Source organism: Panicum virgatum, chromosome 3N (assembly GCF_016808335.1).
Source record: "Panicum virgatum strain AP13 chromosome 3N, P.virgatum_v5, whole genome shotgun sequence".
Taxonomy (NCBI): Eukaryota; Viridiplantae; Streptophyta; class Magnoliopsida; order Poales; family Poaceae; genus Panicum; species Panicum virgatum.
In genome coordinates, this window is record NC_053147.1 from 26,053,492 (window position 1) to 26,070,501 (window position 17,010).

General features: G+C 47.0%; 2 protein-coding genes across 2 annotated transcripts; one reads left to right on the forward strand and one right to left on the reverse strand.

The window, feature by feature from the left end:
- The first annotated feature begins 6,266 nt into the window (after positions 1–6,266).
- On the forward strand, positions 6,267–11,193 carry LOC120665372 (bifunctional aspartate aminotransferase and glutamate/aspartate-prephenate aminotransferase-like). Its single transcript, XM_039944933.1, has 10 exons — positions 6,267–6,431; positions 6,542–6,752; positions 8,478–8,571; positions 8,655–8,758; positions 9,126–9,374; positions 9,485–9,598; positions 9,830–9,913; positions 10,371–10,541; positions 10,617–10,730; positions 10,819–11,193. Exons 1-10 carry the CDS (start codon positions 6,325–6,327, stop codon positions 10,957–10,959), a joined length of 1,389 nt encoding a protein of 462 aa, XP_039800867.1. The 5' UTR covers positions 6,267–6,324; the 3' UTR covers positions 10,960–11,193.
- A 754-nt stretch (positions 11,194–11,947) lies between these two features.
- LOC120665373 lies at positions 11,948–13,852 on the reverse strand. Its single transcript, XM_039944934.1, has 2 exons — positions 13,674–13,852; positions 11,948–12,639 (listed from the first exon to the last, which is right to left on the reverse strand). The coding sequence occupies exon 2, from the start codon at positions 12,602–12,604 to the stop codon at positions 12,311–12,313; it is 294 nt and encodes a 97-aa protein (XP_039800868.1). The 5' UTR covers positions 12,605–12,639; positions 13,674–13,852; the 3' UTR covers positions 11,948–12,310.
- Positions 13,853–17,010: the final 3,158 nt, after the last annotated feature.

Below are 17,010 nucleotides of genomic sequence, written 5' to 3' on the forward strand. Positions count from 1 at the left end.
CTGGCGGCGCGAGGGGTTTGGCTTGGGGTGTTTGAGTGCGCGGGTGCGAGGTGGGGCGGCCGCGGGAGGACGCGATGGGCGCGGCAGTGAGGAGATGGTGGGGAAAGAGAGAAGAAGATTGGCGAGGATTGCTTCGTCGCCAGGAACGCCGCCGCGGCGCCGCGCCCGCGCCACCGCGTCACCGTCCTTCCGTTCGAGGAGGGGAGAAGAAGAGGATGGCAGGTGGGCCCGGTGGCAAAATGGTCTATTTACATCTTCGTTCAGCTATAAATAATTATTATAATTGCTTTGATGTGTTGCAGACCAAATCAAGCATTCACGGTGTGTTAGAGACAATATTGAATTTTATGGTGTGTTACACACAAAACTACACTTTCACAGTGTCCTGCAGACAAATTTCCCATAAATTTAATTGTTACAATTCATATGTTCCATTGTCAGTTGAAACCATTAATCTTAATTGTTTATGCAGCCTGCCCTGTTCGCTGCGGATGCCGACGAGTACAGTGTGACCAGATCGCTGGAGGCATACCTACTTTGGTTGTTTGGTTACATCATGTTTAACAACACTCATGGCAACTCGGTCGATAGGATTCTCCTTCCGTATGCACGGGAGATTGCAGATGGGGACGAGGACGTACTGCCCTACAGCTGGGGTGAGGCGGTACTTGCAGCCACTTACCGTGGACTCTACGACGGCTGCATGAAGACACATGGGAACGCTATCCTGGCAGGGTGCCCACTACTGCTACAGCTTTGGTCGTACGAGAGGCTAGCCGTTGGTCGGCCCATGGTCAGCCACGAGCCTTACCACGGGGGCATGTACGGCGACAAGGAGGACGAGAGGCCCACTATGGGAACTATCTGGATCTGGCGTCAGGTACGTTCGCAACAAATCTAATTTTGTTATTCATTGTTACATGATGCATTAGCGCACTTTTAATTTTACTTATTCGGAATGCAGAGGTCCTGTGCGCATGCACAGGTTAGACGCGCATATCCTGAGTTTGTTTCGGAGCTCGACATGCTGACGCCCGAGGACGTTGTTTGGGAGCCTTACAGCCCAGAGGCTGTGGCTACCCGTGCACCAGCAGGCCTGTCTTCGCACTGCTCCGCGAATGCGAGCCTGTGGCTTACTACCGCCGTCCTGGTTTATGACATCGCGGTTGAGGCATATTGCCCATGGAGAGTCAGGAGACAGTTTGGGCAGCGCCAGGAGTTTCCGGTGCCCACCGTGTTGGAGCGTGTCAGTCACCAGGACCACAGGTAATTATGAATGAACTTGGCTCATACATTCGTGTCGAATCTAACGATTCTTCGTGTTCCACTTTTGTAGGTTGTCAAGGAGTGGCTTGCCATACTCTGAGGATTGGCTCACCAAGATGCAGTCGTGGGTGGACCAATAGGAACAGGCAGACGAGCACTTGGTCCATCCAACAGGACCACACATAGACAGCTCCTTTAGGGCTTACCTCACCTGGTACTTACCCCGGACTCGGGCTCGTCTGATTTATGTTGACACTCACCCGCAGCCACACCAGGCGAGGCCTTAGGATGGCTATGCCCGGCACCACGTGGAGGCACTAGCTGGCGCGGTGAGTCTCTTGATCGTATTTGCATATATATATATATATATATATATATATATATATATATATATATATATATATATATATATATATATATATATATATATATTCATAAGATAATTCATGTGTTTCTAACTGTACCTTTACTGAATGGATGCAGTTTCGCATTTGCAACATGATGGAAAGGGACTGCTCGACATACCTGACGAGGGTACGTGCCAGATCCCCAATGACCCAGTTTGAGCAGACAGAGGCATGGTCGAGGCAGCGTGACCAGTTGCGTCAGGTAGTGCACAACTTGGGAAGCCGTGTGCAGTACGAAGACAGCCACGGGTCGTCCCAGGCCTCGTCGTCGTTCCCGTGTCCGTCGACCGTGCATGGGCCGACGTCGCAGTTCTTCCCAAGTGCAGGTAGCGTACATATCTCTTTAAAATTAGATCAAGTATTCCTACATATTTACTAATATCACAAACATGATAGGATCCAGCTACTGTGTTCGGCCATACTGGAATGTTTAGAGGGACAGCACCAGTTGGCGGACCGTATCCAGGGATGGTACCAGGGCCACAGATACCGGTCTACACAGGTTAGTTTATGTTTCGTATTTCGGTTTCTACATGTCATGACGAAATACACGAGCGTACGCTAACATCCACATTTTATGTGTTTGATTCTACCCCGATGCGGGCGCCGGACCTTCTTCTTCCTCCTTTCGACCAGATAACGAGGGCTTCACCTTAGACGACCTCGACAGCTTGACTCCAGAAGAGCCTACCGCGCAAGGTGACCTAGATGTCTTGGGGTATTCATAGCTAGGAGGAGCACCACTTGGGATCTCTCAGCAGCAGACACTGCAGCCCCTTGCGCATCCTGAGCGACAGGTGAGGTCTCCGGATGTTCTCACCTACTCCGAGAGCCATGTCCGTGCCCAGCAGAGGGCTAAGAGGGTCCGACGCCCTAGGGGTGGTTAGATATATCTGATGTTTGTATCTCTGATGTTTATTTGTAATGAGATAGCTGTGGACTGCTTATTTGTATCCGATGTTTATGATTGTGCTAGTTTACTTGTCATTTGTTTCTATAGATACTATTGATGTGAACTTGTTATGTTTGTGGGTTTCATAATGCTCGTGAAATAAGGGAAGTTCTTGCAAATTTTTTCCGTGATTTAATGAAGGACAAGTTAGGTGCGGTAGGAGTTAGCGGCCGAGATCCTGCCGACGATGATGACGACTACACGCTCGAATAGCTCAAAATAGGAACCATAGTGTATCTAGCTGCGAGTACGAGATCACAGGTTGCCACTGCTCAGCACGGCGATCACGAGTTTCCCAAATGTCGCATTCTTTGCCCAGACATATGTGACCCAATAGCAGTGCCCTTCCACCATTTCAAAAAAATGTGACAACACGGCAACCACACCAGCTCACCTTCAAAGCAGTCTCTCTGGCGAGGACGACGGACCTGTCATTCTACAGCGAAGGTCTGTGGCGTGTAGTGGGGAAGGCGGCATCTAGGCGCGATCGACCGAGCGGCAGCAATGCAGCGCAGTGAGTCTGCATGCACAGAGATGCATCGAGTAGTCATTTCGAGAATCGAATCTAGCATTTTCAGTGTTAGGTCAGCTAGCCTCTTCACTGTGTTGTCATGTAGGCTTTTTAGGTGCATTTACACTCCACACTCCGGGTATCAGACCTTTGTGCGCCTATAAATACTCCGAAGTTTATGAACTCCCAGCAGCACTTAAACACCAAAGCTCATTGTATACCCAATGTCTGGAGGTGGGTCTAGTGGGAAGAATTACTACGGTTTTGGGAAAGAAAAAGGGGGAAGAAAGGGAGACCCCATAATATGGGAGGGGCCTCTTGGACCTGATTCCTTTCCGGAATCAGTGTTTGAGTTTCCGCCACAGCACAAGAGTGAATTTACCAATTAAACTCATCTTCGAAAATACGATAACCATAGAGAACCGTGGCCAAAATGCAGACATGGTGAGGACTGCTTAGTGCAGATGTGCACCGACGGGATGGATGGCGGTCGGCGTTTCTTTAAATGTCCACACGCATGGGTAATACTCGGTTGTTTCATTTCTTTATCTTCAATGAGACACTTTACATGAAATTTGTTTTGCAGTCTTTCGATGCTCCAGAAAACTGTGGTTTTACTAGGTGGGTCGATCCTGGCACCAATTGATTCTGTTCAGGAGTTCATCGAGTACCTCCAGATAAAGATCTTTGATCTGGAATACAAGCTGAACCATTATGATGAAGTGAGCGAGGGTAACAAAGACGACGAAGTTGATGATACCAGCAATGCTGCCGGTTCACAGGATAAACCATGCACTATTCCTTACTGCAACTGCCCTTGTCACAAGAAGAATGTCCCTGCGCCTCCGGCACCACCGCCTGCACCACCTGCAATGGGTGGATACTGCGGAGAAGGCTTAACGCAGTTTGCTACGTGGGGGTACGGCTACTAGGACTACCCTAGTGCTAGTGACATGCTGCATCGTTGTGTTTGTTCTATTTTTTTTTAAAATTACCTAAGGCATGTTAGGTTAGTCCGGAATCTGTTTACCGTAGTTTGCAACGGGTTCTGCCATGCCACTGCATGTGTGATGTGTGTTTCATTATCGTTGTATTATGATGTAAAATTTGATGGTTCACATTATGTAATGTATTTCTTAGTTCTTATTTTTTAGCGTTATATTAATTAAATGTGTACTTTTTAGTATTCTAGTGACATGAAAAGCTCCGAGGGCCATGTCTGTGCCCAGCAGAGGGTTAAGAGGGTCCGACGCCCTAGGAGTGGTTAGATATATCTAATGTTTGAATCTCTGATGTTTATTTGTAATGAGATAGTTGTGGACCGCTTATTTATACACTTCAACGTTCGCCTCTGATCACTCTCGTATTTTCCATTACATACAATAGATGGTATGTTTATACTTCGATGCTACATTACGACTAAGTACGATTCAAACTCGACATTATGTACATGTCCAGTGAATGCATGTTAGGTACGAGACATACATACAACCATAATACAACATTAAAAATACTAAATGCGAATACATCTTAAACCGATGAACATCATATGTTATAGATCATGGCATGAAATCATCTAGGTCGTCGTCCTAGTTGACAGATGGTGGTGCTGCAGGTGGTGTAGTATGGCTCGACGAACTTCTTGGCTTTCCCTTTCTCTCTTTTCTGGATCTACGTTCATGTACAGGGGGAGGAACATCATGTGTTGGAGGCCATGGTTTGGGGGACATGAAGTCATCCATGTCGTCATCCCAGTTAACACAAGTTTGTGCTGCAGGTGGTGCAACATGACTTGACGAATCTCTTGCCTTTCCCTTTATCTCTTTTATGATTCTAGGTTCATGTAAAGGGGGAGGAACATCATGTGTTGGAGGCCATGGTTTGGGGGGCATAAAGTCATCCATGTCGTCATCCCAGTTAACACAAGTTGGTGGTTGAGGTGCTGAAGCATGACTCGACGAACCTCCGGGCATCTGTTCTTGCGCAGGCAAAGTACTATCACCCGAAAATCTTATCCACCTCCTTCGTCTAGTTTGCGGCATAAGTCCACCGAAGATACATACCAATTTACGGAAATTTGGTATCGTTTTGTTAATCAACTCCGTGTCCTCGGGGTAATCCTAGCATATAATTAAAAAACAATGTTACTGTTTCATAAATATGGATTCGAAATGACGGACGGGATTACAACTGAATGAAAGTTACCTTAATGTGCATCTCATACACCTCTGGCCGCATCCATATCTTACAAGAACTTTGTAAGAATCCAATGATATTAGGATGATTCGCTAGTTCACATACTCTCATGTATATCTTCCGTCGTTCTAGTAGGTGTCTCTTTACATCTTGCGTCGTAACACCTCGAAATAATGTGAAATCTTTAAACTCTACTACTTTGGACAACACCATCTCTATCGTACCATCCGCTAACGGATCCAACTTCTTACTGATAACAAGATGGGTCATGATATCAAGTATTATACTAGATTTTTCTTCGGTCCATGAAAATCCTCTACAATTGGAGACAGCCATTGTCTTATACTGCAATATCAATAAGGTACTTTCATAATTCTATTTTAATTCATAATTAATTTAAAAACAAATCTGTAATAGTACTGAAATTGTAATACTAAACGAGTGTTCTAAAACACCAAATCTAATTCAGCTAATCCGCTAATTAAATTAAATTATTATACAATATCAATGAATTCATACGGAAGTTACTGGTAGATCACAAGTACGCAATTCGGCAGAGTTTCGCCGCTTTTCTTCTCCTCACCCCTCTCTTTTTTCCTGAATTTTTAGGCTCAAATGACAAAGGAAATGGCGGCCAGTGCTTATATAGGGGGGAGGGACCCTGTCGCCCGTTGGGGGGGCGACAGGCCCTCTCGCATTTTTTTTTCCCAGGGACCTCATTGCGAATTTGAAAAAAAATTACACTTAGGCCTGTCGCCCTATGAGAGCGATCGGGGATATTTTTGAAATTTTTCAAAACGGACATATATTTTTGAAATTTTGATTTTTTTAATATAAAAAAGAAAAAAAGCGCCGAAACACATGGGTCTCCGGTGGCGAGGCGACCCACCTACCACCCCCACCATCCCCTTCCAAACCGGACCAGTACAACTGAGCGCGGCCCAGCCACCTCGCACCAACGCGCCACCAGCCAACAGAGAGCCGCTGCTCCAATGGTCTCCTTCTCCTCCCTCTCCGCCCCCTCCTCCTCCTCCTCCACCCCGTCCTTCACCCTCCCCACCAAAACCTCCACCGGCACCGGCTCCGTCTCATTCCCCAGGTGAGCCGCCTGGCCAGCAGCGGTCCCTTTCGCTGCCTCTGCCGACCTTCCTCTCCCGCGTCGCCGTCGTCGTCGCTGAAGGCTGCTCGTCTCTACTCTTCGATTCGCAGGGTGAGGGAGTCGCGCAAGTGCGGGGCCAGGATGGCGACGGTGAGGGCGGAGGCGGTGGACACGACCATCAGCCCGCGGGTGAGCGCGCTCCGCCCGTCCAAGACCATGGCCATCACCGACCAGGCCACCGCGCTGCGCCAGGCCGGCGTGCCCGTCATCGGCCTCGCCGCCGGGGAGCCCGACTTCGACACGCCGACCGTGATCGCCGAGGTGAGAATCGAGCCCGGCGTTCTCAATTAGTTCCGTAGGCCAAAGGGAACGGGGGCAGCGGGAGAGCAAAAACTGGAACAGCTGTATCCCTTCATGGTTTGGTAGTGCTTTGGTCTAGATCGCGCATTAGTTTAGATCCTGGTGTAACGCATGTATATCGAATCCTCCTAGAGTTGGTGAACGTTCTAGCCAGCTTAATTGTAAATACCTTAATGTGATTAATTGTTTTGTTGATTGCAGTAACCACAATTTCGTTTGGATCATTGCAACTCTGAATCTCAGAACAGAGCTCAGAGTAATGCGTTTTGCTGACATTGTTTGTAACTGTGGGAAGTGGGGGTAAATTTTTAGGGTTAATTGGATATGTGCCATTATAATTTTTCAAGTTCTTAGTTCTGCCATTACTATTCGTCTATTCTGAAATATGCCATTACAATTTCCCCTCTACCTGGCTCATGTCATTTTCTACTCTTTCGGAGACGTTGGGCCCACTTGCAGACCGTTGTATACATATCCAGCTATAGTATGGCTCAGTCTGCCCCGGCTCAAGCCGCACTTATCGGCTTGCTTCATTTGAGCCGTTCACTCTGCATCCATTGCACGGGCACGGTAGCGGCGGCGAGCTGCCGAAGAACTCAGCGACGGCGGTGGGCGACGGCATGGTGGGCGTGGCGAGGAGGTTGCGGGGGCTGGGGACGAACGGGTCGGAGTTGACCAGCTAGATCCAGGTATCTTCTTCAACATCCATCTTGTTTGGCAGGAGAAAAGGCAGCGGCGGCTGCTCTTTCGATCTACTTCGTGGTGGGCCTTCTCTAGCGGTAGCAAGACAGCAACAGCACCGGCGGAGCTTGACGAACGTCCCCGAAAAATGAAAACAAAAAATTAATCAAAATCTTCCAGCGAATCGAGCTCCTTGGCAGTTGAATCGCAAGTTCCCTTGCTAGATCGACCTCCCTAGCATCTCAATTGGAATGCCTCCATGCTAGCGAGCGTGCGGCGGTGTGGGCGGCGCTCTCGGGGAGGATGCGGCGGCGAGGGCCCGCGGCGCCTTGAGCACGGCGACGGAGGTGGCGTCGGCCTGTGGCTTGCGCGCGGGAGCGGGCGAGGACGACGAGCAAGCACACCCCTAGCACTACGCTGAGCGCGGAGGTCGCGGAGGCGGCCGCGAGCTCGTGTGCAGCAGGCATGGTGGCGATGGCCCTCGTGGGGACGCGCAGGCCATAGGAGGTCGGGCTGCCCGAGAAGCGCAGCCTGCTCCGCTGGATCCACCATCCCCTGCTTCCCCCGCTCCGCCGGAGAAGCGCAGCCTGATCTACGGCGAGGTCGAGATTTACTACTACGAGAGCCGGCAGACGGGCCGCCGCCGCCGTCGGAACAGACCGACAATGCGCTGCCGTCGGAGGTCCCGCCGGAAGCGCCCAATAAGGAGCTCCAGGAGATGCCCGCGCCGACCGAGGCCGCCGTCGATGGGCAACAGCCGGGAGTGAACGACAGCTTTATCTGTTGAGCCAGAATAGATTGAGCCATACTAAATACGTATACTACGGTCTGCAATTGGGCCCAACGGCGTCGGAAGGGTAGAAAATGGCATGAGCCAGGTAGAGGAGAAATTGTAATGGCATATTTCAAAATAGACGAATAGTAATGGCAGAACTCAGAACTTGAAAAATTGTAATGGCACAGATCCAATTAACCCAAATTTTTAACTTAGTTGCTTGGGTCCAGGCTGGAATGAATGCAATCAGGGATGGCGCCACAAGATACACGCCCAATGCCGGGACTCTGGAGCTGAGGAAGGCTATCTGCAAAAAGCTTCAGGGTGAGTGTGAACAGATTCCTTGTTCCCAGATTTGCTGCATTGCTTAAGGAATTTAATGATCTATGTTCACTTTTGGTATTCAGAGGAGAATGGATTATCCTACACCCCCGATCAGGTGCTAGTGAGCAATGGAGCCAAGCAGTGCATTACACAAGCTGTGCTTGCCGTATGCTCACCTGGTGATGAAGTAAAGCCCACATCTCTCTACCTAGTTCTTTAGGAGCAATTTTCTTAAATGCTTGCATTTTAATCGCTTAGACGCATATGCTTGTCTGTTGCAAATATTTAGTTATTTTGTTTGGACACATCCTTACTCTTAATTAAAACTGCAAATTCCACAGCTTGCTAATTGCTTCAACTTCTGAACATTCAAACTAATAATTTGAGTATTCTGCTGATTCCATGTTTTCAACTGCAAATATGTTTAAATGCAATTATTATGGCTTAATCCAGATGAAGCAAACGTTGTTATAAATATATGTGCTTGTTGTTCTTAGAACTGGAATGCTCTGCATTGTGTTATGTAAAAATATTGACTCGCTATCTTGTTGTAGGTTTTGACACCTGCTCCATATTGGGTCAGCTACCCTGAGATGGCTAGACTGGCTGGTGCAACGCCAGTTATTCTCCCTACAAGCATATCAGACAATTACCTGCTAAGGCCAGAGTCACTTGCCCCGGTGATCAATGAAAATTCAAGGATCTTGATTCTCTGCTCTCCATCTAATCCAACAGGGTCTGTTTATCCTAAGGAGTTGCTTGAGGAGATTGCTGCTATAGTCAGGAAGTATCCTAGGCTCCTGGTTAGCACTCGGATCTTATTGTATTCAAGTTATTTTAGAGTTGAGACCTTTTTCATCAAAACTTCATCTTGACTATTGATATATACCACATTATCAATATTTCCATCCAGGTTTTATCTGATGAGATCTATGAGCATATCATCTATCAGCCTGCTAAACATACAAGCTTTGCTTCGTTGCCTGGAATGTGGGAAAGAACATTAACTGTAAATGGCTTTTCTAAGGTAATTACCTCCTTATTATTTTTCTTTCTTTATTTTTCTGGATCAATCGACAGGGCTAAGGGTCCTTCTGCAGTAGCCCATGGGGCCTGAAATTTTCAGAAAATAATTTAGTGGTGAATGCAACTCGATAAGTGAAGAAGTAGATCTCGTTCATTACATTCTGCTATATTCAAGACCCTATGCATGGTCCTGCTAATATTTTGAATATCTGATGACAATATGTTTTTATAGGCTTTTGCTATGACCGGTTGGAGACTTGGATATTTAGCTGCCCCTAAACATTTCGTCTCAGCCTGTGGAAAGATCCAAAGCCAGGTGGGCACTCATATCTCTTTTCTTTCACTTAAAATGATGTCCAGGTCTTCTTTTTTTTGAAAAACTTGTCTGGGCAAGCACTTGTGGCCTGGCCAATATTAGCTGATCTTATTCATACTCTCTTTGTCTTCTCATGTTCAAGTGCAGTCTATAATCAGTTTTGGTCTTGATTCTTCGTGGCAATGCTAATCTTCTAACTTAAGGATCATCTCACCATAAGAACCAGATTTTTTTCCTTGTGTTTACATCCTGATTTAAGTTCACCACATTTTCCAAGCTATTTAGACAGCAGTAGCCAGTAGCTCCTACCCACAATATTTAAAAGGACAGCAACCTCTATCATGCACCACTCATTGTGAATGCCGACTCGTTATCGCATATAATCTTCTTGTAGAAACTGAATTGAATTTTGAATTGTTTATCACCCTGAGCCCTGATAGTGCCTTGTTTACTTCAGTACACCTCTGGGGCCAGTAGTATATCACAGAAGGCAGGGCTTGCGGCTTTGAACCTGGGTTATGCCGGTGGTGAAGCAGTATCAACCATGGTAAAAGCATTCCAGGAGCGTCGTGATTACCTTGTAAGAAGCTTTGGGGAGCTGTCAGGAGTCAAGATATCAGAACCTCAGGTATGTTTACAATACTTATCGAGAATATATATATAACATCTATACCAGGAAAGTATCTAAGTTTCAAGTTTGCAGGGAGCCTTCTATTTGTTTATCGATTTCAGCTCCTACTATGGTTCTGAGGTGGAAGGTTTTGGCACTATCAAGGACTCTGAATCCCTCTGCATGTTTCTGCTAGAAAAGGCACAGGTAAGTAATTAGTCCGATTTTGAGTACATCAGTATGAGATACAATCATACAAGAACATTCACAGTGCTTACTATGGATTGTATTATAGGTTGCACTTGTCCCTGGGGATGCATTTGGAGATGACAAGGGTGTTCGCATTTCATACGCTGCAGCTATGTCAACACTGGAAACTGCAATGGGGAAGATAAAAGAAGCGATGGCTCTGCTCAGGCCCCCTGTTGCCGTTTAACGAAACCAACGTGTTGCTAGGCCTCTGTGAAGTGTGCACCAAGAGGCTTCTGCAATGGTCTATCATATTAAATACATTCTATTGACGTAAAATAGGATTCATTTTCGTTTGTTCTTGGAAAAACCGCTTTGGCTATCATTCGACTTTGTTTCGTTATCTGTATCTGAACACTTGGGATTTATACTTGTTACAGTGAAAATGAACTCTATAGTGTTTTTTTTTTGTTACCTGCAATGGAGAATGTCTCCTTTATTTTGACAACTTGAAATCGTGAATGCTATATAGTTTGTATGGACACCACACTCATGCACAATTGTGCATCCCAGTGAGGTCTTGTATGGCAACAAGTTTTATTTTATCACTCAAAAAGTATTGCCAGCTGCGTAAATGGACTTCAAGATTTGAGGCTCGATGAGCAAATTATCCCACCCATCACAACATATATTTCCCGGAAATGGGGGAATAGAGGGACAGTAAAACTGTAGACGGACTCATCACAAAAAATGTAGACGGAAGATGTTCGTTCATTTCTGGAGTACTCCGTTTAGTTCCATCATGAATTTATTTCGTTTTATTTTGGTGATGAATCATTTGCCAAATCAAACAAGAATTTGAGTGACACGAGGGACAACAGATTTGCAAAACATTCTTTCCACCGCACAAAGGCAGGACTTTGAGAATGATCTCTGGAGTTACATTTGGGGCAATCCCATCTTCACAAGTAAAAAAACATTATGTTCAGCTACAAGGAACTCAACTAACCTCATTAATGATGGACCAGCACCACCTCTTTTCTCAAACGAACACCCATTTTGCGTTTGGGTGATGAAGAACGTTTTCTTATATCCATCCAATAGTACATCTTCATTTCAACCATTCTGGGAATACAGCCTAGAATATTTGTTTCTGCCTTCATTAATCATTATGCCAACAGAGTTTAAGGGCTCAACATTAAGTTCTGCATGACAAAAATATTGGCCTAGAAACATCAATTGAAATACACTAAAATACCACTTCAGTTTTCAATGCTAGACAGAGGTCGGGAGTTGGATTCGATCATAATATACATAAAGGTACATGACAACTTATCCATGTTGGAAAATAGAAAAGGGAAACCTAAACATTTATCCTAGCTACACTGCCTACACAGGTAGGCGATCATATAGAACTGCAACAATCCAATATAGCTCCTGAAAGGTACCACCTCTCGGGCATTTTCTCAGCAAGTCATTTTAGTATCAATATACGATAACATGGACTTCAAGACGTCTACTAGGAAAAAATGTACATCAAATGAAGGAATCTCCTCCCTGATAAGTAGCACAGAGTCCCGCTGAGAACTAAGGCTACTCTAGTTTGCGAGAATTACTTCATCAAAGTTCCAATCCCTAACAAGGTCCCTGGACACAGCACGGCTGCGTTGAAGGCGGGGAGTGCCCTCTGCGCTTTGACCAGTCACCATGGGCGGAGACGGGGTCACCTTTGATGTGCCAACACTAGAAGTTCCAGCTGGCGTTACTCTTCGAGCTAAGCAGGCCACAGCAGCTCCACATCGGCTCTCCTCCTCTGAACTCGACACTGAGTAGCTTCTAAGAGAGTGCGAGGGGCTGTTCATGCCATGGCATACAAGGCAAGCAAGACTCATGATTGTTGTCTGGCTGAAACCACCAGTTACTACTACTGCAATGGATTAGGCAATAGTTAGAAAATATTTGTCAGAACATATAGGAAATTCCATGCAACTGTTGCATATCAAACAGCAGTGTTGATGTAGCACCAAAGTAGCAACAAGTAATCGATCCCAATAGAGCTCTCTGACCAAAATTCAAATAATCATAATCTTGCAACATAGAACAAAACACTTCTACCGGCAACGCTGATCTAGTGATAACTGGCGGCAACATAACATATGGCATGAGTTCCATTTTGGTTTCTTTTGGCTAAAATAAAATGTTAAGTCAATAATAACTACCACCAGGCTTGCATGATAGATCTCTGCTGCACAGGGACATCAATACCCGACACCCAAATGCATCTGCTGAATTGTGGGAGAAATGGTGCATGACTAGATCATTCATAGATATGCAGGATGAAAATTTTGATTGGCAATCACTAAAATTTAAGTTCAGGGCTCAAATTTGTACAGCTAAAAAACATAGCACAAAACATTATACAAATTATTTGAACCAAATATAAAGGAAACAAAATGCTTAGAAGCATGTATAGCATGTGCAAGGTAATGACAAGGGTCAAACCTTCTTATAGACATTATTCTTCAGTGTTCGAATTTATACAACCAAGAAGTTGGCAGCACAACATATGAGCCCAATTTGAAGGGAATGACAGATCTAGTCTGTGCATGTTAACAATGGCAAGGGAAGTATCTTGTAGATGTTCACAAACAATTTTACCATGGCCAATGAACTTTTCTTCTATATACAACCAACTTTCTTCTCAGGAAAATAAAAGGCAGCGAAGAGTTAGCATTAGAATTTGAGAAAAGGGGAAGATCCCATGCAGGGGCGGACCCAGCATAGGACATGGGTGTACACATGTACACCCGATAATTCTTGTTCTTGCAAACGAAATCCAAGTTAGTAGGTAGCTCAATATATTGTAACTGGATTCAGATCCAAATACAGATAGTTTTGTTAGGGTTTGGGGTGCTCCGGCTCGCACAGCACAAGGAAAGAGAAGGGGCGGGCGCGGCATACCTGGAGGATGCACTCGTCGCCGGCAAAGGGCTGGGCTAAGACGCGATGAATGGCGCTGCCGCTCGCCCAGTCGTCGCCGCCAGGGATGGAAGAGGAGAGTCAGTGAGAAGGGAAGGAGCAAAGAAACAGTCGAAAAGAGATGAGCGGAGCCCGAGGCCCTGAGCCCTGAGCCCTGACGGGGAGGGCTCAACAAGCCCAGCTTGTGCGAGCCTGCCACCTCAAAGTTTTTTTTTTTTTGGGACGACTGCCACCTCAAAGCTGGACTGCTGTGAATGTGCTATGGCTGGGCGTTCGGGTTACCCGAACATTTCGGGTCGGGTTTTTCGGGCTTTTAAAATTTCGGGTTTTAAAAACTGGAACCCGAAATTTGCTGACAAAAACCAGAACCCGACATTTCGGGTACCCGAAATTTCGGGTTTGGGTTCGGGTAAACCCGAACCACCCGAATTGACGACCCGCTCGCCCCGCGCCGCTTGGAGCAGGGGAGGCTTGCCCCACCCCACGCCCGCGCCGGCCGGCGCAGCTCCTCGGCCCGGCGCAGGGGAGGAGGCCGCAGCTCCTCGCCCGCCGGCCTGGCGCAGATCACCTGAGAGAGGGGCCGGAGGAGAGAGGCGGTGGAGATGGCGTTGGCGGAGGCCATTGGGAGACGGAGGAGCTGGGGCCGAGCCGAGAGGATAAGATGGAGGGGGACGAGGGCGCAGAGGGAGCCGGTGACAGTGAGGCGGCCGCCCCGGCGGCCACTGCAGCGAGGGCGAGATCCGGAGCTGCGCCGGCTCGCCTGCTCGCCGGGGAGGGAGAGGAAGGAGCGGGAGGCGCCGTATGCCTCCATGGATCCGGTCGGAGAAGAGGAGAGGGGGGGCCGGCACTGGATCCGGCCGCCGGGGGTCGCCGCGAGCAAGGGGGTCGCCTCGAGCAGCACTGTCGGAGGAAGTAGGCCGTGGTCGCGTGCGGTGGCGCGGGGACGGCGGCCGGCGGGCGAAGGGCAGTGGCGCGGCGGCGGTCGGCGGGCGAGGGGCGCTGGTGGCCTGGGCGACTCGCGAATCGCGACTCGGGTGTAGTGGCGGCGTGACTGACTAGGCCACTGGGGTGTGGGGTGGGCTGTGCGCCTGTGCGGCTGGGCTGGGCTGGGCGTCTAGGTTAGGGTTAAGGGTTTCGTGGGCTGGGCTGCAAGTGCAATGAGTAAATATACATGGGCTGGATTGTATTTCGGGTATTTCGGGTAGTTCGGGTACCGTGGCCCAATACCCGAACTACCCGTAATAATTTCGGGTACCGTGGGTTAGAACCCGAAATAGGGTTCGGGTTTTTCGGGTTCGGGTTATTCGGGTTCGGTCTCGGATTTTTCGGGCTCGGGTTTCGGGTTTCGGGTATTTTGCCCACCCATAGAATGTGCGATAGCGATCTGAGCCTGAGATGCGCCAAGCCTACAGTCAAGCTCGAACTCGGTTGGCGAACATCGCCTCCCGTTATATTATTTCAATTTTGGATGGTTAAATATAACTATAGTAATCTATAACTCTTACAAAAAAAACTCCCCACTATAACTCATTAATTGCTATTTCTCTTGACATGCAAGTTATTCACGTTATTGCAAAATTTCCACCATTGAATTGCCATGAAATCCTTATATCGGTCCATCCATCTGAAAGGGAACCCAACAGACTCATGCTTCCTTTCGTCTCCTGAAATCAAGTTCTAAGCGTCACTCAACAACTAATACTTCCACTTAACTGATGCCTTTAAAGGCTTTACTATCCTCGGTAGCTAAAAAGATCGGGTCCAACTTTATTTATTGCAGTTCTATGTTAGTTTCTCAATAATTTAAATTTTCATTCCATAGAAAACCACGTATGTATCATGCTCAGCTATTTATCAAATTAACTTAAATTTATAGAATAATCTACCTTCTATAAAAAAAGACCAACCCTTAACTCTCCCCCGACTAAATCTGAAAATCATAATTAAAAATTATATAAAACATCCCGCGGCAACGCACGGGGAATTTACCTAGTAAAGTGTATCGACACATCAACTAAATAGAAATACTTTACAGATAAATAGAAATAGAGACATAAGATAACCAAATAGTTCAACCTCGGGTCATTGGAACTCGCGAGCTCCAGATTAGAGTTGAGCTCGACTTTATTCCTAGTATGGATGCAGGCGGGGCGGGTTGTGGTTGCCCGCTCCGCGTCCGCACGAGCCGCAAGTCTTGTTGCGGGCTTATGCGGCGCTTGCTTTTTGCGGGCTCTGCGGCAGCCCGCATGCGTCCGCCAGCTACGCAGCAGGGCAGCTACCGCGGACACTTCATGGCGGAGACTTGTGAGTTGTGACTTGTGAGGGTGGCATTCCTGGTTGCAGACTTGAAGGCTGAGGGGTAGTGGCCCGCGTATCGTAGCACGGGCACGACGATAAAACAGCGCACCAACACAATGCTGATGTCATGCCACCGTCGGTGCCATTGCAGGATGCTACGGGCCGCCGGCCGCATTGCAGAGGCGGGCGTGAGGGCGGGGAAGCTCAATGTGGCCTGGCCGGCGAGGACGAACTTGCTCGGCAGTGGCCTTGCCGGCGAGGACGAGCCTGCTCGGCAGAGAGGTTGTCAGACGCGAGCCGAACCGCGTGGTCCGCTTCCGCGATGCGGGTTCGCGGCGCCGGCTAAACCGGCGGGCTTGCGGCATAGCCTGCCCCGCTTGCATCCCTAATTCCTAGTATATTTTAATTAGTCCGAATTGAGCTTTTAGTAAGTTAAGTTTAAATAGCTCGATAACCTTGAGTTTTCAAGGTGTCTCTACTGAGAAATAGAGGTGAATCATGAAAGCTTAGCAGGTTAGGCATTAGTTAGTTGTGATGCACTTTATTCCTTAACTTATCTTCTTTCTCGTTCAAATACTCAACTAGCGGAGAGAATAAAGTCAATCTCAATAGAAATATCATGGGAGTGTTATCAATATTAAACCAGGTGATACCCCGCGCGTTGCTGCGTGATTTCTTAAATTTTAACGTAAAATTTGAAAGTATAAAAATTAAGATGATTGCATGGCAATATTCACAAAAAAAATCGATGGAAAACATAAATAGATGGCCCTAGTGGACATTGATGTGGCATTTGATATAATGGGATCCTATATGATGCGGATAACTTGCATGTTAAGATAAATATAGTTAATGATTTTAGTAGGTGTCATCTATATAGACTATATAGTTGATATGAATTTTACTTGCATGTTATTTTTTATCAAGATCGGGTAGAAATTGATAAACTAACATCAATAGAATATTTGATCACATTATAAAAGAATAGATGCTCAAATAAATAGAGTATGTATATGAGTCT